The sequence below is a fragment of the Aquarana catesbeiana genome, linkage group LG10 (assembly GCF_042186555.1).
Source record: "Aquarana catesbeiana isolate 2022-GZ linkage group LG10, ASM4218655v1, whole genome shotgun sequence".
NCBI lineage: Eukaryota > Metazoa > Chordata > Amphibia > Anura > Ranidae > Aquarana > Aquarana catesbeiana.
The window spans coordinates 230,973,144-231,000,532 of NC_133333.1; the positions used below are offsets into that span (position 1 = coordinate 230,973,144).

The 27,389-nt window shown below is 47.2% G+C and overlaps 1 protein-coding gene across 1 annotated transcript in view; it reads right to left on the reverse strand.

Annotated features, from left to right (window-relative positions):
- LOC141111263 (indolethylamine N-methyltransferase-like) overlaps nt 1-27,389 on the reverse strand; it is a 61,745-nt gene that overhangs the window by 25,345 nt on the left and 9,011 nt on the right. The window contains exon 2 of the mRNA XM_073603406.1: nt 25,147-25,354. Within this exon, the coding sequence (XP_073459507.1) occupies nt 25,147-25,354 (208 nt within the window). The remainder of the gene's footprint in view (nt 1-25,146; nt 25,355-27,389) is intronic.

Consider the following 27,389-nt stretch of genomic DNA (forward strand, 5'->3'; position numbering starts at 1 on the left):
TGTGATCCGATCTACAGAACACCTCCCTCTCTGATTGCTGTGACCGGCTTCCAGCTGTTCCTGTCTTCAACCAGTCTGCAGTTCCAGTCATCTTCTACACTGCCAGTATCTTCGCAGAGTCTTCTGAGACCCAGCTCAGCTCCAGCACCAGAGTTCTTGTCAGGCACTTGTGCCACGCTGTACTCCCAAGCCTCCTGTCTGTCCTATCAGGGGTTCTCGAGTCAGGGTTGTAAGAGAGGCCTCTCCCTGCATATCGGTTTCCACCATCAGGTATGTGACAGTACCGAACAGTCATGTCCGAGCCCGCACAGGGAGCCTCCCCTTTGGATGAACTTTGCCAGCATCTTGCTGGATTGGCCCAGGCGGTCAAGGACTTGCAAGGAGGCTATACTTGATTAGAGGGTTGTATGCAGGACCTATCTTCTCCTGCCTATATCTCGTCTGGGACTTCTGTTACGCCCTCAGTAATAACACTGCCTTCCGAACCCAAGGTCCCTACGCCTGATTCTCTGGGGAGCGAAGTAAATCCAGGGACTTTTATAACGCCTGTAAACTCTTTTTTGCCCAGAAAAGACGGACTTTTTCTTTGGAGTCCACCAAAGTGGGCTTTGTTATCTCTCTTCTGCTTGGTGAGCCACAGTCCTGGGCTCACCATCTCCTGGAACAAGAGGATGTCTTCCTCAAAAACTTGGACACCTTTTTCCACACCTTATCCCAACTATATGAGGGTCCTTTTCAGACTGCCACCGCAGAAGCGGTCCTGTATGCCCTCCAGCAAGGCCGCAGAGCGGCTGAGGACTATATATCTGAGCTCAGGCGTTGGCAGATCGATACAAACTGGAAACGATGCCACTTTGTGTTTCCAATTTCGTATGGGCCTTTCTAAATTGATAAAAGATGAGCTGTTTCGAGTGGGTGTCCCAAAGTCCTTGGATGCCCTCATCAATCTCTCCATTCAAATTGACAGACGTTTAAGAGAACGTAGGTCTGAGCGAATCTCCTCGGCTCCAGTACCTACCAACACCAGAAATCCTGCTCCCATGCGATTGGGCCTACTCCGCCCTCGCTCATGCCAGAGGAGTGCTTACGCCGGCGGGTCAACAACCTGTGCCTCTATTGTGGAGAATCTGGACATTACATAAGGACTTGCCCCGCAAAACTTCATAGAGGTTTCTCCTTATCTTCTGTTCATGCACCTGTCTTGCCAAGCAACTCTTCCCATCTGGCTATTTCCATCTCTTTGCAGCTCCCAGGAGGGAGTACCCTGGTCAGTGCTATCATTGTCTCAGGAGCTTGCAGTTGCTTTATGGACTTTTATGGTCATTTGCTGCAAGATATCAAGTTCCCCTGTGATCCAAGGCAAAGAGACTTTCTGTGCATCTGGCCGACGGGTCAGCCATTAAATCCGGACCAGTCACACAGGAAACTGTGCCTTTAACCACTACCGTTGCCATAAACCGTCAGGAGCTACTGTGTCTGGACGTCATCAAGTCTCCCCTGTTCCCCATCATTTTGGGCATGCCCTGGTTACAGGCACATGACCCGCAAATCGATTGGGTCACGGGAAAGATCAGTTTCTGTTCCCTTTACTGCCAGCAACACTGTTTACAAGAAGCTACGTATGCCCCTTCTCCTCTGCTTTGCCTGGACTGATGCTGAAACCCGTCAATCTGTTCCGGAGCTATCATAGCTTCTTGGATGTTTTCAGTAAGAAGGGAGCAGAAGCTCTTCCCCCACATAGGTCTTATGACTGTCCGATTGAGCTCCTCCCTGGGGCGAAATCCCTTTTGGAAGAATTATTCCTTTAACGGAACTTGAACTTGAGACTTTAAAGACTTATATAGATGACAACCTAAAGAAAGGGTTTATCCATCCCTCTACCTCTCCGGCAGGTGCCGGAATTTTCTTTGTAGAAAAAAAAAACATGCCCTACGCCCCTGCGTAGACTATCGGGAACTAAACAAAGTCACAATTAAGAACTGGTACCCTCTTCCTTTGGTTCCTGAACTGTTTCAGAGACTTGGGACTGCAGTTATCTTCACAAAATTGGATCTCCGTGGAGCCTATAACTTGATGCGTATCCGAAGCAGTGATGAATGGAAGACTGCTTTTCGCACCCGCTTCGGGCACTTTGAATATTTAGTGATGCCCTTTGGACTTTGTAATGCTCCTATTACATTCCAGCATTTTGTAAACAATATTTTTAGAGATTACCTTGATCTGTTTGTTATAATATACCAGGACGATATCCTGATCTTTTCCCCATCCCTGGACAAGCATCGTGAACATGTTAAAAAAGTGTTGTTAACCCGACTTCGACTCCACGGCCTTTACGCAAAATCCGAAAAATGCGAATTTGAACGCCAAAGTATCAAGTTCCTAGGATTAATTATTTCAGTGGAAGGTATTAAGATGGACCCTCAGAAGGTCGCTGCCATTCTGGACTGGCCGGTCCCTGTGGATAAGAATGGTATCCAATGCTTTGTGGGGTTCGCAAATTTCTATAGGAAATTCATCAGAGGATTTTCAACCATTATTGCCCCATTACCAAACTGAATAAACAGGCTGTTCGGTTTAATTGGTCCTCTGAAGCCCAAACCACATTTGAAACCCTCAAGAACTTATTCACCTCTTCTTCCGTTCTAAAGCTTCCTGATCCAGCCTTGCCATACATCTTGGAGGTGGATACATCTGAAACGGCAGTAGGAGCAGTCCTTTCCCAAAGACAGGGACCCAAGGCTCTCCTGTATCTGGTTGCCTTCTTTTCCCGCAAATTATCTGAAGCCAAAAGAAACTATGATGTGGGAGATCGAGAACTGTTGGCAATAAAGGCATCACTTGAAGAGTGGAGGTACCTCCTTGGAGGAGCAGCACATCCAATTCTAGTCTATACGGACCATAAGAACTTGGAATATCTGAAAGTTGCCAAGAGACTGAAACCACGCCAGGCCAGGTGGGCACTCTTCTTCACCAGATTTGTATTCTATATAACGTTCAAGCCAGGGTAAAAAAATACAAAGCCCAATGCGCTCTCCCGCATGTTCAGCAACCCAGAAGTCTCCACACCTCCTGACACCATCCTGTCTTCAGGGAACTTTCTGTTGCTTCAGGAAGATCTGTTGTCCCAAATCAGGCAAGCTTCCTTGGGGGCTCCTTCCCCATCGGGTACAGACCTGCAACTAAGAGACGGTTTACTGTGGTACCAGGATAAAATTTTTGTACCAGAAGACTTGCAAGTTGCTGTCCTTGGTTCTTGCCACGACCACGAACTGGCCGGCCACTTCGGTATGTACAAGACTTCTGAACTTTTACAGCGCACATTTTGGTGGCCGCAGTTATTGAAGGACTGTAGGAAATACATGGAGTCTTGTATTACCTGTATCCAGAATAAGGGTAGCAAGTTCAAGGCATGGGGCTTGTTGAAGCCACTTCCCGTCCCTGAGAGACCATGGAGGATGATCTCCATGGATTTTATTGTGGAACTCCCTCCTTCTGAATGCTACACTACTATCTTCGTGGTGGTGGATCGAAAATGGTGCATTTCTTGCCCATGAAAGGTACACCCTCTGCTCTTGAGACCGCTAAAATCTTTATTAAGGAAATTGTGAGGCTCCATGGCATTCCTGCAAATATTGTACCTGACCGGGGGGTACAGTTTACTTCCAAATTCTGGAGAGCACTATGTGAGTCCCTGAAGATCGATCTATCCTTTTCATCTGCCTATCATCCACAGGTGAATGGCCAAACGCAAAGGACAAACCAGACGCTTGAGCAATACTTACATTGTTTTTCGTCCTTTTCTCAAGATGATTGGGTGTCATTACTACCTCTTGCCGAATTTGCATACAACAACTCTGTCCATTCCGCCACAAAGCAGTCTCCATTTTTTGCGAATTACGGCTTTCACCCATTGTTCCTTTCCAACAGTATTCCAGAAAGTATAGTACCTGCTGCCCAGGAAACATTGAACTTTTTTGATACCAACAAAAAGTTGTTACAAGAAACAATGACAAGATTGCAGGAGTACAATAAGGAAGTGTTCAATAAGAAGAGGTGAGCTTAATATAGAACCTGGAGATCAGGTTTGGCTTTCTACCTTAAATTTGAAGCTTGCTTGCCCGTCAAAGAAGCTTGGTCCAAAATTTGTGGGCCCTTTCCGATTAAAAGAAGGATTAACAATGTGGCCTATGAATTAGAGTTACCGGAGTCATTTCGGATGCATCCTGTCTTCCACGTATCCCTACTTAAACCCACAATTCCTGATCCCTTCACCAGCTGAAACACTGGCCTCCCTGAACCAATACTAGTCAACAGTGGTGTGGAGTTTGAAGTAGAATTTATCATGGACTGTAGAAAGAGGCGTAACCAGATTCAATACTTGGTTAAGTGGAAGGGGTATGGCCCGGAAGAAAACTTGTGGGAACCAGAACGTAATATCCATGCCGAAAGATTGATCCAATCCTTTAAGAATTACCACCCAGTTAAGATGGCCCAGTTGGGCATCCGCAGGCTGCCCATTGGGAGGGGGCAATGTCAAGAAGGGCAAGCCAGCAACCAAGATGGCAGAATAACACCTGTGTGCAGGTCTCCCGCAAGAAGAGTTGTTTGGCGCACGCGTGTGCACAGATGTGCATTAGGCGGCGCGCGAACGCTCATGGGAGAGCGCACATCGTGACAATTCCTGGAGCCAGATGCGCTATTTAAAGGAGACTGATGCCCAGGCCTCTTGCTGTTCGGTCTACAACATTTCCTGGAGATCCCTGCTGCCTGTTTGTTCCCGACTACCCCTGCCTTCTGCCTGCCTCTGATTCCGGCTTGTCCTCACTACGCTCCTGTCTTCCCCCTGGTCTGCCTGCTGACCACCTGCTACCGACCCGGCCTGCACCACAACTCTGCTTCTGCCCTGAACTTGTACCTGATCTGCCTGCCTGTTACTGACCCGGCCTGTCTCCACCTGCTTGTGCTCTGATCTACAGAACACCTCCCACTCTGCTGTGACCGGCTTCCAGCTGTAACTGTCTTCAACCAGTCTGCAGTTCCAGTTATCTTCTACACTGCCAGTATCTTCTCAGAGTCTTCTGAGACCCAGCTCAGCTCCAGCACCAGAGTTCCTGTCAGGCACTTGTGCCACGCTGTACTCCCGAGCTTCCTGTCTGTCCTATCAGGGGTTCTTGAGTCAGGGTTCTCCCTGCATATCGGGCTCCACCATCAGGTATGTGAGAAAGTCTTTGCTGGAATTATCTTAGATTGCAAATCTAAGAATCCGTGGAGGAAAATATATTCCATCAATCACATTTCCTGTAATTTTAACCCATTTTACAGGCACCCTGCTACATATCTCCCCCCTCTGCTCAAACTTGGGGGGTTGAGCACCTTGGGCAAACAGACTGTAAACTCTGGAGAGGGCATCAGCGTTAGCTTGTTGGCTACCTGGTCTATGTTCTACTAAAAATTTAAAATTCTGTAGAGCCAAGAACATCTAGTAACTCTTGCATTTTTCTCCTTATTTTGGGCCATCCATTTGAGTGGGGCATGGTCAGTTAGGAGCCTAAACTGTCGCCCTAACAGATAATATTTTAAACTTTCAAGAGCCCATTTGATGGCTAAACATTCCCGTTCTACAATGGCGTACCTTTTTTCAGCAGGGGTCAATTTTCTGCTTAAGAACGCTATGGGGTGTTCCTCCCTATTCACCACTTGGGACAACACTGCACCTAATCCCACTTCTGAAGCATCCATCTGCACTATAAATTCCTGTGTGAAATCTGGTGTGATTAAGACAGGGCTATTACACAGAGCTGTCTTTAGGTTCTGGAAAGCTTTCTCAGCTTCTGGGGACCAAGTTACTCCAGTGGACTTCCCCCCTTGAAAGGGGAGCAGCTAATGTAGCAAAATTGGGGACAAATCTATAATAGCCTACTAACCCCAAAAAAGCCCTGACCTGTTTTTTATTCAGGGGTCTTGGCCAACTTTGGATTGCTTGGATCTTTGTGACTTGGGGTTTTACTATCCCCCTGCCAATATTGTACCTCAGATACCGGGCCTCCTCTAATCCCACAGCACACTTCTTAAGATTGGCTGTCAGACCCTCACCCTAGAGGCGTTAATAACAGCCTGCACTTTAGGTAAGTGGCTCTCCCAGTCTGCGCTAAAAATGACTACGTCATCTAAGTATGCAGATGCATAGGCTTGGTGGGGTTTAAGGATGCGATCCATCATCCTCTGAAAAGTGGCTGGGGCCCCATGTAGGCCGAATAGCATCCTCAGGTACTGCCAGTGGTCCTCAGGAGTAGAAAAGGCTGTCTTCTCTTTTGCACGTTCTGTAAGTGGTATTTGCCAATACCCCTTCGTAAGGTCCAGGGTGGTGATATATCGGGCATGTCTTAGACACTCAATTAATTCATCTACCCTGGGCATTGGATAAGCATCAAATTTTGACACCTCATTTAACTTTCGGAAATCATTACAAAATCAGATGCTTCCATCCGGCTTGGAAATAAGGATGATTGGACTACACCACTCACTATGGGACTCTTCTATTACCTCAAGATCCAAAATCCTCCTTATTTCCTCTGAAACTACTTGGCGTCGAGTGTCATTTTAAGTTAACTTTCACCTCTGGCTCGGTCACAATATCATGCTTTATTACTGAAGTTACCCCTGGAAGATCAGAGAAGAACTCCCTATTTCTTAGCAGAAATTCCTTGGTTTCTTGTTTTTGGCTTACGGACAAGGCCTCAGCGATCTCTACACCTGGCATGGTAGAAGGACCTGTGGTAGTCATCGCCATGGGTGCTTGGACCATAAGGGATTCTCTGTCTTTCCAGGGTTTCAATAGATTGACATGGTAGATTTGGTAGGGTTTCCTTTTACCAGGCTGATGTACCCTATAGTTAACTTCTCCCACCTGTTCTACGACCTCGTATGGCCCTTGCCATTTCGCTAGAAATTTGCTCTCCAGTGTAGGTACCAGCACAAGGACTCTGTCACCGGGGTTAAAGGTTCGGATCCTGGCAGAACGGTTATAGACTCTAGCCTGAGCCTGCTGAGCCTGTTGCAAGTGGGACTTAACAATGGGCATGACCTTTCCAATCCGGTCTTGCATTTGAGCAATATGTTCCACTACACTTTTGAGTGGGGTTGCCTGTTGCTCCTAGGTCTCTTTTGCTATATCTAATAGGCCCCTTGGGTGTTTGCCATACAGCAACTCGAAAGGGGAAAAGCCGGTGGAGGCTTGGGGTACCTCCCGTATAGCGAACATGAGATAGGGCAAGAGGCAGTTCCAGTCACTACCATCTGCCGCTACCACTCACTTTAACATTCCTTTCAGCATTTTGTTGAACCTTTCCACTAGACCATCCATTTGTGGGTGGTACACAGAAGTGCGTAAGTGATTAATTTTAAACAATTTACATAACTCTTTAGTAATCTTCGACATGAAGGGTGTGCCCTGGTCAGTTAGCAGCTCTTGAGGAATACCCACACTTGAAAATATAAGAGAAAGCTCTTTAGCAATACTCTTAGCTGAGGGGTTCCTTAACGGGATTGCCTCTGGATACCGGGTGGCATAGTCCAAGACAACCAGGATATACTGGTGCCCTCCCATGGACTTAACCAAGGGACCCACAATATCCATGGCAATCCTGTCAAAGGGCACCTCAATGATGGGTAAAGGTATCAATGGACTCCGGAAACATGAGATCGGAGCAGTGAGCTGACAAACTGGGCAAGATTCACAGTACACTTTTACCTCTTTCTGTAAATCTGGCCAATAAAACCGTTGCAATATTATTTGCTTAGTTTTATCCACCCCCAGATATCCCCCAAGAACATGAGAATGTGCCAGGTCCAGTACCATGCGTCTATGAGGTTGAGGTACTAGCAACTGTTCAAGTCTCTCTCCTCGAACTTCATCGACTCTGTATAACAGTTCATTTTCCATAGCAATATGTGGGAATATGGCCTCATCCCCAGGCTCTTGGGATACCCCATTTATCACTTTTACCCATTCCCTTGCCCTAGCTAAAGTGGGGTCCCTAAGCTAGGCCGTGCCAAAGTTGTCATGTCCAGCAGGTCTAAATCTGGATGGTGTTTCTCTGTGTCACCTCCAAGGACCTCCAAGGGAAGATGGGCAGACTCTCTCCTTGTTCTGCTCCTCCAACAGTTCTGGGCAGTAGGAATTCGATCCCGCTGGGGCCTTGCTCCCTTGGCATTATCCCATAAATCCCAGAAAAAGGGGAAGTCTCGTCCAAGGACAGTGTCATACATAAGATTTGGGACTACTCCCACCTCATGGTCCATAGTGCCACAGGGAGATTCAATAGATACAATGGCCGTGGGTTAGCACTTGGTATCCCCATGAATACAAACCACACCCAAAAACTGTCGTTGCAACTTTTGGGGGTTCACGAGACTGGCATGCACTAGAGTTACTAGACTGCTAGAATCCAGCAAGGCAGTCATCTGGCAACCATCCACTTTAATGACACAAATTTGTTTCTCAGTGCCGCCTGGCTGTTGTGGGGTGTCTCCTGGTGTAGCAACAAAAGATCTTTTCTGGGTCATACTGTAATCCATAGATAGTTTAGCGGACAACTGGTAGCGAGGTGCCCTGGTTTTTGGCAATGCCAGCACACTATAGGACCCCTGTCCTGGCGGGTCTCTCTTTGGTGATTGAGCCTCTTCACTCCTTGCGCCTCAGGAACCTCCATCGCATTTACTTCCCTTTTCCCCCACTTTAGGGTGGCATCGCTTTTTTCCTGGGTTGCTGGGCTTCTGTCTCTTGGAGAAGGATTCTGTGGGTACTACACCCCAAAGAAAATCCTCAGTACACAAGTACCGCTCCACGAGGGCCACCAATTCAGACTCTCTCCAAGATTTTGGGTGGTGTGACGACCTCTGGCTGTAACCACATCCGTATGAGGTGAAGGAGGTCATACATCTGGGACCTTGCAGGTTGTTCCACCTTTAATTGCCAAGCATGGACGCGCTGAGCTCTCACAGCCATTGTTACGCCAAGGCTCTGCCACCCTTTCAAAAACCATGAGGAAAGCCTCCACATCATCCTCGGCCCTCATTTTCTGTAATGCAGCCTGCACTCGCTTGCGTAAATCTGCAACATTGTCCACACGTAGGACTTTGTGAGTCAAGGACTGCAGCTGAGTCTGTATAAGCTTATTGAAATCCTTCTGCTCCTGCATGGCCACTTGGGTAGCAGTTATCAACAAGCAGTTAGTTTCTTGTTGGTTTATACGTACTTGCAACAGCTGTTTGATTAGTTCCTCCATTCTCTTATCAGTTTACTGGTACCAGTGAAAAAACAATTTTCTTAACGTACTGTCCCTTTAAGAGCGCTCTCTCTTATTTATTTTTTCAAAAATGCTGCTGCAAGAGGTACAGTCTCTGGGTCTTGTGCCCGCATTTTCCACCAATTGTAAGGGATCAGACTCAAGGTAGGGACAAACTCACAGTCTCTTTAGGAAAACACCATGTTTAATGCACAGGAGATTCCAAACAGAAGAAAAAGGGCATCTTGCCATCAATCAAACAAAAATAAACTTCTGCTCAACCGAGCCTTACTGTGTCCGTAGTCTGACCAGTCCTTGGTTATGTAGCAAATGTCCTTCCAACCGCAAACACTTTGTATCCAAAGTTATGGAAAACAAGCAGCCATGCTCCTAGTTGCCTCCTCACATGGAGACATACACTCTCTCTACACTCTCTAAGAGCTAGGACCAGCTGCCTTAATCAAGACCTGAAAAGAAAAGATTAAACTGCGGTCCATGGACTTGGGAGTCTGCCCCACCCGGATTTCTATCAGACTCCCAATAAAGCCAGCCCCGGAACGGACTTTACCAATACAGCGTAAAGAACTATCCTTCTTTACCCTAAAGTCTTTGCTGGAATTATATTAAATTGCAAATTTAAGAATCCGTGGAGGAACATATATGCCATCAATTACATTTCCTGTAATTTTAACCCGTTTTACGGGCACATTGCTAATATATATATATATATATATATATATATATTTTATATTATTTTATATTATTATTATTTGTTTTTTTTGTTTTGTATAAACTTGATAAAACTTTAGACACATAAATACAACCACTTAGCTATCCACTTCAGTAAACCCCTAACACTAGGGCGGGTGGGTGGAAAGCTGTGACTTCTCCTGACTCCTTGGAATGTAAGAGAACTACCTCACCACAAAGACTCTCTAATCAGAACCCTGCCCCTTCGACCTCTGTATCCAATAAGGTAAGGGCTACACCCCCACCAAACACACTGACCTAGCTGACCGTTCCCTGAGCTTGTTCCTCCCTTAGTCATGCAGTTCCTCCATCCATTTTCTCCTCCAGGTCTCACTTGACTAAAGGATTCATCAACCTAGGTCCTTTCAAACTTAGAATAAAGACACAGGCTGAGTGACACGGGTTTTATACGGCAACAGAAGCCAACTTTATAAACCAAAGAATAAAATAGCATAATATTAAAACATACCAATAAGTGGAAATTCAACAATGTAATGCCAAACAACAAGAGGTCTTTGGGTGTCCCTAAGGACCAATTTTAACTGGAATCATCCATGTCCTCAGCCACGCCCCAGCCGGCTCAAAGACGTTCTGACATCACACATAATTCCATATTCCCCTCACCCAGGAGACCTCACTCCTGGGAGAACAACCACTAACCAAGTGGAAGCGCCATACCTTAGATACCACAATTTTGTAACCATGTAATTACTGACCCCGCAAAGATCCCTTAACCCGCCACATGAGCTTGAGTGACACCTCATTCAAGCGAATTCCTCCACACCTGCAGCTCTCTCAGCACCCCCTCCTTTAGGCCCAAAGACCAAATATCTGTCCCTACTGCATTCAGGTGAACACCATCATCCCTCCAATAGCAGACAGACTGATCCTCCAGCTCCCAGTGGCGAACCACCATGCCCCGGAGCTTAGCCACAAACCCGCCTACCTCTCTGTTTAACTTAATTCTCGCCTTGTTCAGATGACCAATGGAGTGAGCAAAACACCAAACCTTTTTAGCCACGATATCTGACTATACAATGATGCATCCGGATAAATCACGCATCATGCGCAAACATCAAATTTGGCATCCCTCACCAAGTCCCTGGTGGCCCAGACCCTCAACTCAGTACCCCCAACCCACAGCACTAAAACATCTGGGGGCTTGTTGACTTTAGAATAGTAATGAAATGCAGGGAGAACCCGGCCCCACATCATGCCCTGAATCCCCAGCCATTTCAGAATAGCCTCACTCCGCAGACTGCCAAGATGCCTCCCCTCAGAATGAGTGTCAGCCCTCACAGCCCCCAAAAACATAAGAATCCCCCAAGATCCAGACAAGTCCAGGAGGAAGATCTGAAATAAAACAAAAGAAAACAGAGAGCAACACAAAAACCCACAATGTAAAGAAGAGCTGACAACTTCAGAGCAAATGAGGGCAAACATAAATTTTAAAACGATCAGACTCCCACCTCCCTATGGGTCTCAGAACCGTAGGGTCTAAACCCCATCTGGCCACCTCCATAGCTGCCCCCACATGAAAGGAATGAGTATTGAACTGGGAAAAACCCTGCTGCCTGTCCCAGCCAAACAGCGAAAAGCAGCCAAAAACTGAAATCGCGACAAGGACAATCCATCCTCGTGCATAAAAAAAGGCACCGACTCCCTCGCCTCGACAAACTGCTGAACAGAAGAGACTGGGAAAACCGAGGCTGGCAGCACCCGAAACAAGGACACAATAACCCCCTTTCCCAACTAATCAGTTTTAGATTTCCCAATATAAATCCGGACACAGTTGTCAGCCACTGCCATATCCGAGGCTCGTAGCCCACCCACACCACAACTGTTCTTGCTAACCAGTTACCCAATCCAAAAAAGGCCAGTGCAAAAGCCACAGTGAACAGCCGCACCTCATAAGCAGAGGTGCAGACCCCGGGCAACTCCTCTTCTCAAGGCTGTCTTTAAGGCAGGGCAAAAGGGCCAGCTGCCCTGGGCCCAGTCATTGTTGTGGGGCCCAAAGCAGCTGCCTCATACTTGCCAACTATCCTGGTTTAAATTTTCTTGTCCCTTGAAGTTTTAGTCCCGTGCTTTGTCCTGTTATCTCATATAGGATTTGATACTATCAAATTTTCAACACACCACTCACCGATTCTTATTGGCCGTTGGAGTGTTTAATCATTTTTCTCCTGGTATTTGTAATTGTATGTGAAGTACAGCTACTAATGCTTCCCAGCTCTGCCCTATTGTTGTGTACGGATGACTCACCTGCAGACCCTGTGTTTACATGTAAATAACCGGCATTCATATGTAAATAGCAATGACATTCATATTTAAATAGTGGTGACCAGCAGCATTGATATGTAAATAAAGGCGGCATTCATATGTATATCATGCCCCCCTGAGGTCATATCCACCATCACCTATACTGAATGCTGCCCACTGAGGAGGTAAAGGGGCATGCTTGAAAGTCCTGCTTGCAACTGTGGTCATTAAGCCTAACATCCACCTGTTCTGCAAAGGTAAGCAAATTTGGTAGAGGGAAAGGGAGTAGTGTGGGGTGAGCAGAGGTAGGCAGAGAAGGAATTACAGTATGGGGTGCACAGGGAGCAAGGAGGGGATATATAGAGGTAAGGAAGGTGGGTGCAAAGATGAGCAGAGGAGGCAGGTAGAGTTAAGGGGGGGTTGGAATGGAGAGGATGGGGGAGGTTTGGGGTGTGGAGGTTAGCAGGAGTTTTAGGATGCAAAGGTGTACTGACAGGGTGGATAAAGATGTAGTTGGTGTGTAGGGCAGCCCATTCATTTCAATGAGCTGCTCTATGCGCAAGAAATGTCAAAGAAAGTCCCTAACCCTTTTTCAAAATCACACGGTGCCAAGGCACATGTCAACAGATACGTAAGCATGTCATTAGCAATTAATGGCACTGCTGTGTATCTGCTAAAGGGTAGCACATTTCTGTGGTGTCAGGAAAAGTGATTCTGCATGCGTTCCCGATACACAAATGTGAATACTGGCTAAATTTCTCAGTTACATTCATGGTCAATGTAAATCTTCTCATTACATTGGTGCTTGGTGTAGAATATTTTCATTCACACTAGTGGCCTATGTGAATGTTCCCCTTACATTAGTGGTCAGTGTAAATCCCTCCTTACATTGGTGGTTACTGTGAATGCTTCTATTACATTAGTGGTCAGTGTAAACCCCTATTACATTGGTGGCCAGTGTTGAAACTCCTCTTTAAATTGGTAGTCGGTAAAAAAATCAGCATTGCCATTTATCTCACCCTCCCCTCCCCCCAGCACTGCCACTGATCCCAGGAGTTCTAGGATCCCGAGGAGTTTTCTGTCTATTGATGATTCCGCTCACCTCCCCAGTCCATGGTGTGCAGGCAATGAGGAGATGATGTGCTGTAACCTCTAGCAACCAATCAGTGAGCAGTATTACTGTACAGTAATCTCTAGCAACCAATCAACAAGCAAAAATCATGTGCTGCAACCCCTAGCAACTAGTGAGCCGTAATGTGTGCTGTAACCTCTAGCAACCAGTCAGTAAGTTTTAATGATGTACTGTAACCTCTGGCAACCAATCGCAATTGCTGCCTGATCTGATTCAGTAAACTGATTTTGAGTCTAGCTGCTATTTATTGTATGTCTCAGAGAAGGTGGAGAGCGAAATTGCATGGGGGAGCCCAAGAAATTTTTTGCACAGGGTCCAATCAATATTAAAGACGGCCCTGCCTCCACTAATTCCTGATGCAAAACAAACAAGATCGGGTGCCTGGTATCTAACTCACCCTCCCGTGCCGAAAACCCTTCATGCCCTGTCTCACCATAAAGTCTTTGGTAACATCACTCAAGCCATGCATCTGGAAGAGGAAAGCTAAAGCGGCCAAGCCTCTGTTCAGTTGCAAAACTGATGTGCTCCTGGCAAATTCCATCCCAACGAAAAAATCCAAAAGCAAAGACAATTGATCCGGAGTGGAAAAAACAACCACCGACCAAACTTACGAAAGCAGACCACTCACTCCAAACCGACGAATATGCAGCCCACGTACATTCCCTCACAAATTGACGTAACAGCTCCCCGGCTACTCCAATGCCAGTCTCCACAGCTGCTCGGGAAACGAGACAATGAATCGGCAATGGAATTTAGAACACCTGGGTCATGAACAGCTTGCACAAAACAATTCAAACTTAAACACCGCAAGACAAGGTGACGCAGTAAGCGCACCACCGGCAGTGGCGAGGCAGACAGGCTGGACACAACTTCCACCACACCCATGTTGTCGCAATGAAAACAACTTTGACAATCCAGAAACTTAGAGCCATAGGCATAATGCGGCAGGCAAAATTAAGCATACCCAATAAGGACTGCAATTGTTCAAGACTAACCCTCTTCACTGTCTAGACATCGTCAACCATCCGATGCAGATCTTCCAATTTGTCAATCGGCAAGCAACATTCCATCATTTGCATGTCAATGACAATACCCCAGAATTGTATGGCCATGGCAGAACCCTCCGTGATTTCAGGCGCCCGAGGAATCCCAAACCGTGTTGCAATAGATTCCAAAGTGTGTAACAAAACAGAACAAACCGAGGAGTCTGGGGGGCCAATACAAAGGAAATCGTCAAGATAGTGTATCACCAATCTTACCTGCGTCTCCTCCCGTACCACCCATTTAACGAAGGTGCTAAAAACCTCAAAAGAAGCGCAATAAATGGAACAACCCATTGGGAGACAGCAGAAAGAACTGCCCATCCCAAAACAACCCAGCAAATGTCGGCTCCCAGGGTGAACCGGCAGCAGGTGAAAAGCAGATTCGATATCTGTCTTCGCCAATAACGATCCCAGGCCATAATGTTGCACCCAACCGACTGCGGCATTGATTGATGTTTACGTCACCGAAGCCAAATCCAGAGAAATGGCATAGTTCAACGAAGCTCCCTTCGGATACTACAAATGGTGTATTAACCAAATTTTTTGTTGGGTTCCCTTTTGGGGACCACCCCCTGCAAAGACGGACTGGGCGGAAGGTCGAATGGTCCAGCCATTCTCCCAAGTTCCACCTCTTTTGCCAATTTGTCAAACAACCTGAGGAAAATGCTGCGTGGATTTCAAATACCGAGGTAATGAAGATGGAGCCACCAGCACAGAACACGGAACGCGAAAACCATGAGCAAAACCATCAGCCAGGAAATTTGCCACCTCCCTCTGTGAATATCTACCTAGATATGGCACCATCATGGGAAGGCTTACCGGTGCCCTCCCTTTTGAAGCAGAATACCCGAGTTGGGACTTCCCTCTCTTAAAACATTTGGCATAACTGTGTGACCCCCACAACCTGAGCACTCATGGCGGAAACAACAGGCCACGCCAAGACGGCATGACCCCTCGTTGAACTGCCAAACTCCTTTTTAAGGTTGGCAACTGTCTAGTAGCACCCGTGCCTCCAGCCCCCCTGAGAAAGGGCCGCCCTGGAGCCCTCACCTGAGCCATGAGCTTCATCCAAAGTCCAATGTCCGTATGATCCCAGCGCAAGCAGGCCGCAGGGCGTTCTGCTGGCAGAACTGCTCATCATAACGCAGCCAAGCAGTACCCCTGTAAACTCTTTAGGCTTCCCCTATGGCGTCAAGATAGTAAAAAGTAGAGAACAATTTTCCGGTGCCTTTTTCGCCAATGACGCTGGCCAAGATGGCATAAGCCTGAAGCCAATTAGAAAAAGTGCAGGGGATAAGCCGCCAGTGGCATTTTGCCTCCTCCTCTTTCTTGCTTTCATCCGCCTTACCCTTCTCTATAGATATAGAATAGTTCAACATATTCCCTCTTTCAGATTTGTCCCTGACATCCTGCTTAGGATGGACCCCTAGCGGGCCCTCAAAGCACATGTAAATCTTGCACTTTGCTGCATCTGCCAACCGCCCCTATCCTCCGTGGCTCCTTTGCCTTGAGGGGTTCCAACCCCCATCCGTCTCCATCTGCGATGCAGGCATAACAGTGGAAATGGAGGACGTGATTGCCTCAGCCGTTCGTCCGGATCCCAGCTGGCTCTGCAAGGCAGGGTGCCTCTCAGTCGACCATCGGTCATCATCTTCGCTGGTGACCTCACCGGATGCTGCAGAAGATTCCCACTGCATCGGCGTCCCTTGCACCCTTTGTTCTGGCGACACTGGCTCAGGGCTCCCGTAAGCATCATCGTCGCATCATACTCCCCAGCTGTATCTTGCAAGGATGATGAGCTGCAGGGTACCTTAGAACCCTCAGCTGCAGCAGGGACATGCTGTCTCTTTAAAGTGGAGTCTCCGGTCTCTTTCAACTGGCATTATCAGGCTGCAGCAATGCTTCAGGGCAAGCAGAGGGCGCTCGAACCCTCCTGCTGCCCATAGCTGATCTAATTTCTGGCTGAGGTCCTCTCTGCACTGAAGCCACAGAGAGAGCTGATGGCTACAAATGCTCGCAGAGGCGGGTAGGGGAGTAAAGTGGACACCCCTCTGTGCAATCTCCTCCAGCATCCAGGGCAGATCATGTGCTGCTGGGATCAGCTGAGGGGCCGTGTCACCCCCCACTGCGTGTTCCCGATCATCTCCCATACTGAGCCACTCCCCCGCTTGGAACCTCAGCGGGGGGCAGCCACAAACTCCGGCATCTGAAGAGAGGGGGAGGAGGGGGAGTAAGAGCAGGATGCCCCCTCCCCCCTCGGCGCCCGAACCCTCCTGCTGCCCATAGCTGATCTAATTTCTGGCTGAGGTCCTCTCTACACTGAAGCCACAGAGAGAGCTGATGGCTACGAATGCTTGCAGAGGCGGGTAGGGGAGTAAAGTGGACACCCCTCTGTGCAATCTCCTCCAGCATCCAGGGCAGATCATGTGCCGCTGGGAGCAGCTGAGGGGCCGTGTCACCCCCCACTGCGTGTTCCCGATCATCTCCAATACTGAGCCGCTCCCCCGCTTGGAACCTCAGCGGGGGGCAGCCACAAACTCTGGCATCTGAAGAGAGGGGGAGGAGGGGGAGTAAGAGCAGGATGCCCCCTCCCCCCTCGGGTCCCGCCGGCGACGAGGATTCCTCCCGGGGCCACCACTGGAACTTAGAGCAGGAAGCCCAGCAGCAGGCTCTGTAGGGTCCCTGAGACAGGGGCTCCTACTTGAATGCTTGACCTGGGGGACAGGTGAAGGACTCAGGCGCTCAGGAGGGGGAACCCTCCTAGCCTGTTTCCAAGCAGATGGGTAAGTAGCAGGTGAGGGAGCCACTCCTGACCCCCCCAGCATGTCTGATAGCTGCTGCTGCAATCACTGCGGACCCCGATCCTCTGCTGCAGCCCTGAGCTGGCCCAACCAGGCCTCCACTTCACTCATTCTGTCTCTCTCTTCCAGCAGGGGGGTGACCGAAGCTGCCACTTCTCCTGACTCCTTGGAATGTGAGAGAACTACCTCACCACAAAGACCCTCTAATCTGAACCCTGCTACTTCGACCTCTGCCTCCAATCAGGTAAGGGCTACACCCCCACCAAGCACAATGACCTAGCTGACCGTTCATTGACCTTGTTCCTCCCTTAATCATGCAGCCCCTCTGTCCATTTTCTCCTCCAGGTCTCACTTTATACGTGATCACTAAAAAGTGAATATACAAATGAAAGATAAAATAATCTGATAAGTTTAGACCCCTAAACAAAGGTCAATTGTGCAGGAAATTGCATCTAAAAGGTTAAGGAAAAATGATCCAGCTGTGTAACTTAATAATATCAGCCATGGCTCACACATTCAGCTAAGTGTCAGATTGAGACATCCAAGGAGCCATTATACTTGCAGCTAAACCATCATAAAGTCTTAAAAAAAGGGTAATTTGTCCAACTGTTCACAACAGTCCATTTGATCCAGTCAGAGACAAGAACGTAGCCTCATTGTTGAGATTGTTTAGACCTGTGTACATGCTGGGATGTGCCCCAGCTGACAGCTCATTCACCAGAGTAGTGCCTTCAGGTGAGGCATAAATCATAAGCAATGAAGATAAGAATAAATATAAATATAAACGGACCAAGCAGCAAGATCATGTATAGAATTCAGGCTCTAAAGTGCATAGCTTCAATAAGTACACAATGGACCAAAGCTGAGACCAGGGAACCAGGAAGTACTCACTGTGACCCATGATAAAGGGTACCCGCTCATGTTGTCAAGGTCCCATGAGTTGGATGCTGCTGACTAGTGAAGTTGCAGGCTGAGAAGAGGTCTGCCCAGACCCAAAGAATACTGCAGAAATAGGAAACTATAGTCCAGCCACTGCACGCCTCACTTGGCCCAAGTGGTAGCAGGTAAAAGGTAACTCTGTGTAACTCTAAACGGGTAACCTGTAAAAGTGTTTAAAGAGTCGCCTATGGAGAATTTTAAGTACCGTAGTTAGGCACCATACCACAGGCATATGCAATTTTAAAGTGTGACATGTTAGGTATCTATTTACTAGGCGTAACATCATCTTTTATATTTTACCAAAAGTTGGGTATTATATTGTTTGTGTGCAAGTAAATTAATTTACTTGCACAACTATGAACCTTCAGTTGTTCAGTAACTACAATTCCCATTATGCCTAGTCATGTCTGTAAATGTCAGTTTTTCAATGCCTTATGGGATGTGTAGTTCTGCAAAAGCTGGAGGGCCGTAGTTTTGAGATTCCTTGTCTATAGCAACATGCAGAAGATTTCACTCCATTGGAGATTTTTAAGGCAGCAATATGATCGTCTTATGCTACGTCCTTAACACATGACAAGGTCAATCCTATTGCCTTTACCACGGTGGACTTTGGAAGATTTGTAGTTTTCTCTTCTACTTCCAATATTAATAATTAAAAGAGAAGTAAGGGTGAGAGAAGAGAAGAGAAGAGGCGGGAGAGCGTGAGAAGAACCGGACATCGGGAGAAGAGGCCGGAGAGAGCGGCGATGTCGTAAGAAGGCCCCCGAAGTCAGAAGAAGACCCCCGAAGCTGTCTTATAAATTACTTTAAAACCTGTGTAGTGTGTTTTTTTATTGACACTTTTTCCCTAGGTGGATGGGTAGGGGTAGGATGTACCACATACTCATTCACATAGGATGGGGGCCAGGATCCCTGCCCGCAGACCCCGATAACCAACGGCCAGGGTTGTCGGGAAGAGGCCCTTGTCTTTATCAACATGGGGACAAGGTGCTTTGGGGTGGGGGGGCCGCAGGGCCCCCCCTCCTCCAAAGCACCCACCCCCCATGTTGAGGGCATGCGGCCTGGTACGGTTCAAGAGGGGGGTACTCGCTCGTCCTCACCCCCTTTCCTCACCGGCCGGGCTGCGGATAGGGGGGGACCCCCACGCCGTTTTTTCAGCGTAGGGGGTTCTCCTTAAAATCCATACCAGACCTAAGGGCCTGGTATGCCCCACGATGGGGCTCGCAAGGTGTCAATCTCGCCGATAAAAGCAGCGAGATTGACTTCCTTTTCTAGTCCCGTCGTACCCGAGTCACGTCGGGTCCGTTAATTCGGAAAGTCCGTCGTAATTCCATCGGGAAGACCAGTGGACATAATCTGCTGGAAAGTCCGGTCGTGCGTAGGCAAGTCCATCCGTAGTCCGGTCATGTGTAGGCAAGTCGGTTTGTAAAAAAAGTCCATCGGAAGTCTGTCAAAAGTCTGTCGGAAAGTCCGTCGGACCAGTCCGGTTGGAAAGTCTGCCCGTCTGTACGCGCCATTAGTCCGATGCTGCATCTGTCCCCCTGGCGCCTCTGCACTGAAAACAGAGCGATTGAACACCGCCGATCGCTCAGTTTTCACAGCTCTGTGAGCAGAGAGCTGTAGACTGTCAGTCACAGCTCTCTGCTCATCTCCCTCCATGCTCATTGGAGCACTGAGCTGTGGAGGGGTAGCTCGCTGAGAAGCTGAGATGGGTGTCAGTCCAGGCGGCACCTGGTGGATCCCAAATCCCATTGTCGGGATGACGAGATGCCTGGCGTCCCCTCTCTGCTGAAAACGGGTCACAGGAGTGCAAAACAAATTGCACTCCTGTGATCCATAGGAGAAGCTCAGCCAAACAAGCTTTGGCTGGACTTCTCCTTTAAACTTTATAGGTAATTTTTACTCCGTTTTTAGATTGTTATATACTATCACTATGATGCCATACATATTGTACATGTTAATAAAGGAAAATGACCACAGGTAAGTATACAGTTTTCTGATTTGTATGTGCCTTTCAATATTTTATATTTCAGTATCTACTATCTAAAGCTGGCCATTAGGGATGAGCTTCGAGTTCGAGTCAAACTCATGTTCGGCTCGAACATCGGCTGTTCGCCAGTTCGCCAAACAGCGAACAATTTGGGGTGTTTGCGGCAAATTCGAAAGCCACGGAACATCCTTTAAAAGTCTATAGGAGAAATCAAAAGTGCGAATTTTAAAGGCTTATATGCATGGTATTGTCATAAAAAGTGTTTGGGGACCTGGGTCCTGCCCCAGGGGACATGTATCAATGCAAAAAAAAGTTTTAAAAACTGAAGTTTTTTCGGGAGCAGTGATTTTAATAATGCTTAAAGTCAAACAATAAAAGTGTAATATTCCTTTAAATTTCGTACCTGGAGGGTGTCTATAATATGCCTGTAAAGGGGCACATGTTTCCCGTGTTTAGAACAGTCTGACAGCAAAATGACATTTCAAAGGAAAAAAAAGTCATTTAAAACTACTCGCGGCTATTAATGAATTGCCGGTCCGACAATACACATAAAAGTTAATTGATAAAAACTGCTTGGGATTTCCCCACAGGGGAACCCTGAACCAAAATTTAAAAAAAAACTGGCGTGGGGGTCCCCCTAAATTCCATACCAGGCTCTTCAGGTCTGGTATGGATATTAAGGGGAACCCCGCACCAAAATTTAAAAAAAATGACGTAGGAGTCCCCCTCAAAATTCATACCAGACCCTTCAGGTCTGGTATGGATTTTAAGGGGAACCCCGCGCCAACATTAAAAAAAAAAATTGGCGTGGAGTCCCCCCAAAAATCCATACAAGACCCTTATCTGAGCACGCAACCTGGCAGGCCGCAGGAAAAGAGGGGGGGACGAGAGAGCAGCTCTCCCCCCCTCCTGAACCATACCAGGCCACATACCCTCAACATTGGGAGGGTGCTTTGGGGTAGCCCACCAAAGCACCTTGTCCCCATGTTGATGAGGACAAGGGCCTCATCCCCACAACCCTTGAAGAGAAGAGAAGAAGATGAAGAGAAGATGATGAAGAGAAAAAGGTGAAGAGAGAAGTGTCACACAGCTGGAGCCTCCCATCCAATCATGGATGTGGAGCAGCCCAAAAAGAAGATGAAGAGAAGAATGAGCACTTTTGATTTTGAACGTTCGAGTCCCATAGACTTCAATGGGGTTCTAACGTTCGTGCAAAGTTTTGGTCTGTTCGCAAGTTCTGGTGCAAACCAAACTGGGGGTTGTTCGGCTCATCCCTACTGGCCATACATGGATCAAAATTAGACCGGTTCAGCAGGGACTTTGTATGGTCACTGTAGTTATACAGAATTCAATCTATTGATTGACTTCTGTAAAACCACCCTGTTGAATTTTCCATGCTCGATCAGTGCTGCAGGAAGACAATAACACAGCAGGGAGGATTCATTCATCCACCTTGAATGTGTGGATAGGGGGATCTGATCATTTTATTTCATTCAGCCCGCTCATCTATGGACAGCCTAATACACCACTCTAATACCCACCAGCTACTCCAACATATCTGGTGTAGCAAGGTCCCAGGCCTCCTTTATTCTAATGAGAACCTCCAGAGCCAGGGACAGCTGACATCCTTCTGTATAGAGTGTAATGTAAGGTAGATTTATGGGTGCCAGACACTTCTTGAATGCAAAGATATTTATGTTCTCTTGAACAGAACGGTGGGAGGGAGAGTTTAGAGCCAGGACACCCTTAGGTAGTTGAAATGTCAATTGGCAGACTCCGAGACTTCTACAGGTAGACAGCCATGCAGGGAAAGGCATCCAGTAAGACACCACATCTGCATGTGTAGTAGAGCTGTCTCCTTTGGCAACAGTCTTAGAACAGTTCCTAACACAAATTGTAACAAACTCCTTTACTTTTATACAATCACTTCTTGTAGATTCTCAGCCCACTGAGCTCCCAGTCTTTCCCTCTAGACTTGCTGATTCACTGCCACTGAATCCCATGAGTTCTTCTAATCTTCTTACTTTAGTATCTTCCTCAAGCGTCACCGTGTGCTGCTTTTTCCTCTCACACCCCAGTCCCGTAAATCAGAGACTGCAAGAGGTGGATAACAGGTTGGATTCAGGTACACTGTTTGCATTTAAAATGATTACAGAGCTCCGTTAATCTGAGTCTTTTATATCTGCCTAAAATTTAGTTTTAATATATATTTAAAATACATCTCATTATAGAAAATTATTATTACATTTCAACCAGCTGACAGCTGATCACGTGATGTAAACAGAAGCAAGTAATAAGCTTTTTTCCTCGTGCTGACAGTGTGAGGAGGAAAGAAAATGCAGATCACCGGCTTCTGTAAATTGGACATCGGTCATTTACACAGAGAGGCACTGCCATTTGATCAGTGCCCACCAGTGCTGCAAATGCTCCCACCTTTATTCTAAACCCTATATTAACTACCCTGTAAAGGAAATAGGTACCAGAGTACCTATTCTGAAGGTGCTCTGGTCCGGTCACATGATCTTCTCAGCAGCCGGCTTCCTTGGAGAGGAGAGATCGCCCACAACGGTTGCAGTGCCTGGGTGGTGACGTCACCCATAGCCTTCACAGTAGAGGAAAACGGTCTGGTTGGTTACATGATCAGCTCCCAGAGCCAGCTTCAGTGTATTAGAGGGACAACTAACTAAGGATGCCCCATAGTAAGTCTATAGGTTACACGTAATCAGGCCCAGACTGGGACAAAAAATACGTCCAGGCATTTTAGAGTGAGCAGCCCAGGGACCCGAGGGGGGGTGTTGGTCCTCCATGCTCTAATGTGCAGGGACACTGTGATAAAAATATAAAGGTGACTGCACTGTAATGATTACAGTGCCCCTTTACAGTGCAGTCCCGTTTATATTACAGTGTCCCTGCAATCTTGCCCCCCCCCTTTTATTCTGCTTCCTTACATCAGAGTCCACACAGTGGTGTTCTGAGAACCCTGATTTAGAGGGGAATGCTGTGGACTCTGGTGTAAAGGGGAACTCTGATGTAAGGGGGTCTCTGCTCACCAAAGCCCCCCTCTTGCATCAGAGTCCACAGAGCACCCCTTAAATTTGTTTTATGTATACACTGGGAGGCAGGAAAGAGGGTGACCTTACTCACCCCAGGATGGAGGCGCAGGCTGCCTGCAGCTTTTAATTTTGTGTTAAATCTTCCTTCACATCTCCCCGGGGATGTGTGGGCAGGGCAGACACAGGGGTGTGGGTGGGGCAGACACAGGGGGCGTGGGCAGGGCATACACAGGGGTATGGAAGGGGCATTCACAGGGAGTGTGGGCACGGCAGACAGGAGTAGAGAGGCTGGAGGAGGAGGAGCAGTGTCTGAGCAGTTGGCGTTAGCGACTGATTGGCTGAGCTATATGTCTCTCTCACACACAGCTCAGCCAATCAGCCGCTAACGTCATTTGTAGTTGCGCCGGAGCCCAGAGATGACAAAGGCTTGACCACTTAGTGGTAGGTGTGCAGCGGCCTGTGTTAACCCTCTCCAGGCCACGGGCACCACTTACCTCTTGCTGTGTGGCCTGATCATCAACAGGCCATGGAGCGGGCGGCCCCGACCAACCGAGCAAGTGCCCGGTCTGCACTATAGCCAGTCCGGGCCTGCGCGTAATCATCACTCAAGGTTGGTCTCCACCTGTACCACCTCCACTGCATACTACCAGGTGCTGGCCCTGTTCGTTATGGGCTTCACAGTAAAGGAAAAGGGTCTGGTCGGTCACACATCTGATAAAATCACCTTAATTTAGACATATTCCGAATAGACACTCCACAATGTACAATCGAGGGAAAATGGCACACCAGCTAGTGCTATTTTCCCTTAATTGTACATTGTGGAGTGTCTATTTGGAATATGTCTTCTTAAAGCGGAGCTCCGCTGAAATTTTTTTTTTTAAGTCAGCAGCTATAAATACTGCAGCTGCTGACTTTTAAAACATGGACACTTACCTGTCCAGGGCGCCCGCGATGTCGGCACCCGAGGCCGAACCGTCTCTCGGTCCTCAGGTGCTGCCGCCTCCATCTTCGGTAAGGGAATCAGGAAGTGAAGGCTTGCAGCTTCACTTCCTAGTTCCCTACTGCGCATGCGCGAGTCACGCAGCGCAATACGGATGGTCCATGCTGTCTCTGGGACCCGTGTGTTTCCCAGCAAACAGCGGGGGGGAACAGGAAGTGGCGTAAATAACCACAGATTCTGCGGCTATCTATGCCGGAAGTGGTTAAAGATACCTGTAATATACAGGTATCTGCACCCCCCTCCCCCCTGAAAGGTGCCAACTGTGACACCGGAGGGGGGAGGAATCCGATGAGTGGAAGTTCCACTTTTGGGTGGAACTCCACTTTAATAAAAGTGATTTTATCAAATGTGCGACCGACCAGACCCTTTTCCTCTACTGTGAAGCCTGTAATGGACAGGGCCAGCACCTGGTAGTGTGCAGTGGAGGTGGTACAGGTGGAGACCAACCTTGAGCGGTGATTACTCTTCACCCATAGGCTTACTATGGGGCATCCGTAGTCGGTTCGGACCAGAGGGCCTTCAGAATAGGTAAGCATCCTTCCTTTACAGGGTTGTTAGTATAGGGCTTAGAATGGGGGTGAGAGCAGGGTTAAGTTTAGATTTGACTGGACTTCTACTTTAAACAAAGTGAATAGGCTTTTTCAGCACAGTAGATAAGGATAGCCGGAATAAAAACATTATAAATAGCTGAGAGCTCCATCTGCTGGATGAAAACATAGATTTGAACTTTTGAAATACAATATTTCAAAGTTACCTGACTAAAAACATGAAAAAAAAGTTTGTATTTTAAAGAACTTAATAAATTAAATATACTCAAAAACAATAGAAGTTGCCTTTAAAGAAACAATCTTCTGCAACCTAAAATGCAAAAATCAGAAAGAGGACAAATCACCTCGTTCCTTCTAACTCAGCTGCGGCTGATGATGTATGCGACCAATCATATGCTCCGGTACGGTCATGTAGCCATCTGTTCAGTTCCATAATACATCTCTCTTGGAATTTTAATAGGACTATTTTTTTGAAAAACTTAGAGATGAAATAAAGATGGTGAATGATGGAACCAAGACTGATGTCAATCAAAAATGTACCCTCAGCTCGACCTGGAGGAATATTAGATATTCAGATGTTATCTTAACCGAAACTAATTTCACTGGCAAAAAAGAGATTTCAAATTTTCATAACATTTGGTGTTCCACCCAAAAAAAAAATGCATGAATGTGCCTAAAAAAAAAATTAAAAAAACATTTTTTTTCTTTTAAACTCACCTCTAAATACCTGTTGCTAGGGGGTCCCTCATAGTCTGCCTCTTTCGGTGCCTGGGCTGGTGACATCACTTCCCCTCGGCGCAGGAAGGGCTCAGCTATGCTCCCTCCCACTTGTCAGTCATCTGGGACACATTACAGGTCCCAGATGACTGAGCAGCCAATCACGGCGCATGGTGCCGCTCGTGCAGTGGGTGCCCGGCTGTGAAGCCACAGCCCAGCGCCCACACTTGCAATGCCGGTGCCGCCAAACAGAGGGGTCCCACATTGCTGGACCGTGGAACAGGTAAGTGTCCGATTATTAAAAGTCAGCAGCTGCAGTTTTTGTAGCTGCTGACTTTTAATTATTTTAAAAAAATGGGAACTCCTCTTTAATGACAGAGAGAGAGAGAGGGAGGGTAAGGTGAGTATAAAGGGGTCAGAGGGCCATTTGCAGAGAAACTTTGCTCTACATCTGTTGTGATCATTTAGGCTCCATTCACACTTGTGCGGCTTCAAAATTGTGTGATTTCCACTGCGACTTTACAGTGTGACTTGATGCCACTTTGATGCCACTTTGGACAATTGCGACTTTGCGGCAACTTTGGATTTGGCCATGTGACTGTGTGTGTTCTACAAAGTCGCGCACACATGTATATGATTCAGGTGTGACTTTCATGCGACTTTTGAGGGTTTACATTGAAGTCTATGGCCCTCATGTTGCATAAAAGTCTGTCCAAAGTAGTACAGGAACTACTTTAAAGTCACTGTGACTTTAAGGCCTCATGCACACAGGGCGTGAAAAAAACGAGCTGCAAAGCCAGTACCGACACCTGGAAAAACGTGCTTTTAGAAGCGTTTCGCATTGGCGTTAATGCTCATTTAGCTGTGTTTAGCTGCATTTAGCTGCATTAGCATTTAGCAGCGTTTCTCTGCCCTCTTCTATTTTCCACTCCCAAATCCAATTACTACAGCTTAAAAATGCTTGACGCGGCCTAACGCTGTATACAGCTAGGGATGAGCCGAACACCCCCCGGTTCGGTTCGCACCAGAACCCGCGAACGGACCGAAAGTTCGCACGAACGTTAGAACCCCATTGACGTCTATGGGACTCGAACGTTCGAAATCAAAAGTGCTCATTTTAAAGGCTAATTTGCATGGTATTGTCCTAAAAAGGGTTTGGGGACCCGGGTCCTACCCCAGGGGACATGTATCAATGCAAAAAAAACTTTTAAAAACGGCCGTTTTTTCGGGAGCAGTGATTTTAATGATGCTTAAAGTAAAAAAAAAAAAGTGAAATATTCCTTTAAATATCGTACCTGGGGGGTGTCTATAGTATGCCTGTAAAGTGACGCGTGTTTCCCATGTTTAGAACAGTCCCTGCACCAAATGTCATTTTTAAAGGAAAAAATCTCATTTAAAACTGCTTGCGGGTTTAATGTCATGTCGGGTCATGGCAATATGGATGAAAATCAGTGAGACAAACGGCATGGGTACCCCCCAGTCCATTACCAGGCCCTTTGGGTCTTGTATGGATATTAAGGGGAACCCCACACCCAAATTAAAATAAGGAAAGGTGTGGGGCCACCAGGCCCTATATACTCTGAACAGCAGTATACAGGCGGTGCAAACAAGACAGGGACTGTAGGTTTGTTGTTAAGTAGAATCTGTTTGTAATTTTGAACATTTTTAACGTGTTTAGCTCCAGCCAAAAAATCTTTTCTAAGCTTTTTGGAAAACATAGGGAAGGGTTATCACCCCTGTGACATTTGTTTTGCTGTCTTTCCTCCTCTTCAGAAGATTTCACCTCACTTTTTTGTCCCAATGAAAAATGTTTTTTGAAAATTTGGGTTTTTTTGTGGAACAAGGATTGGAAAGCATCAGTGGAAAGGAG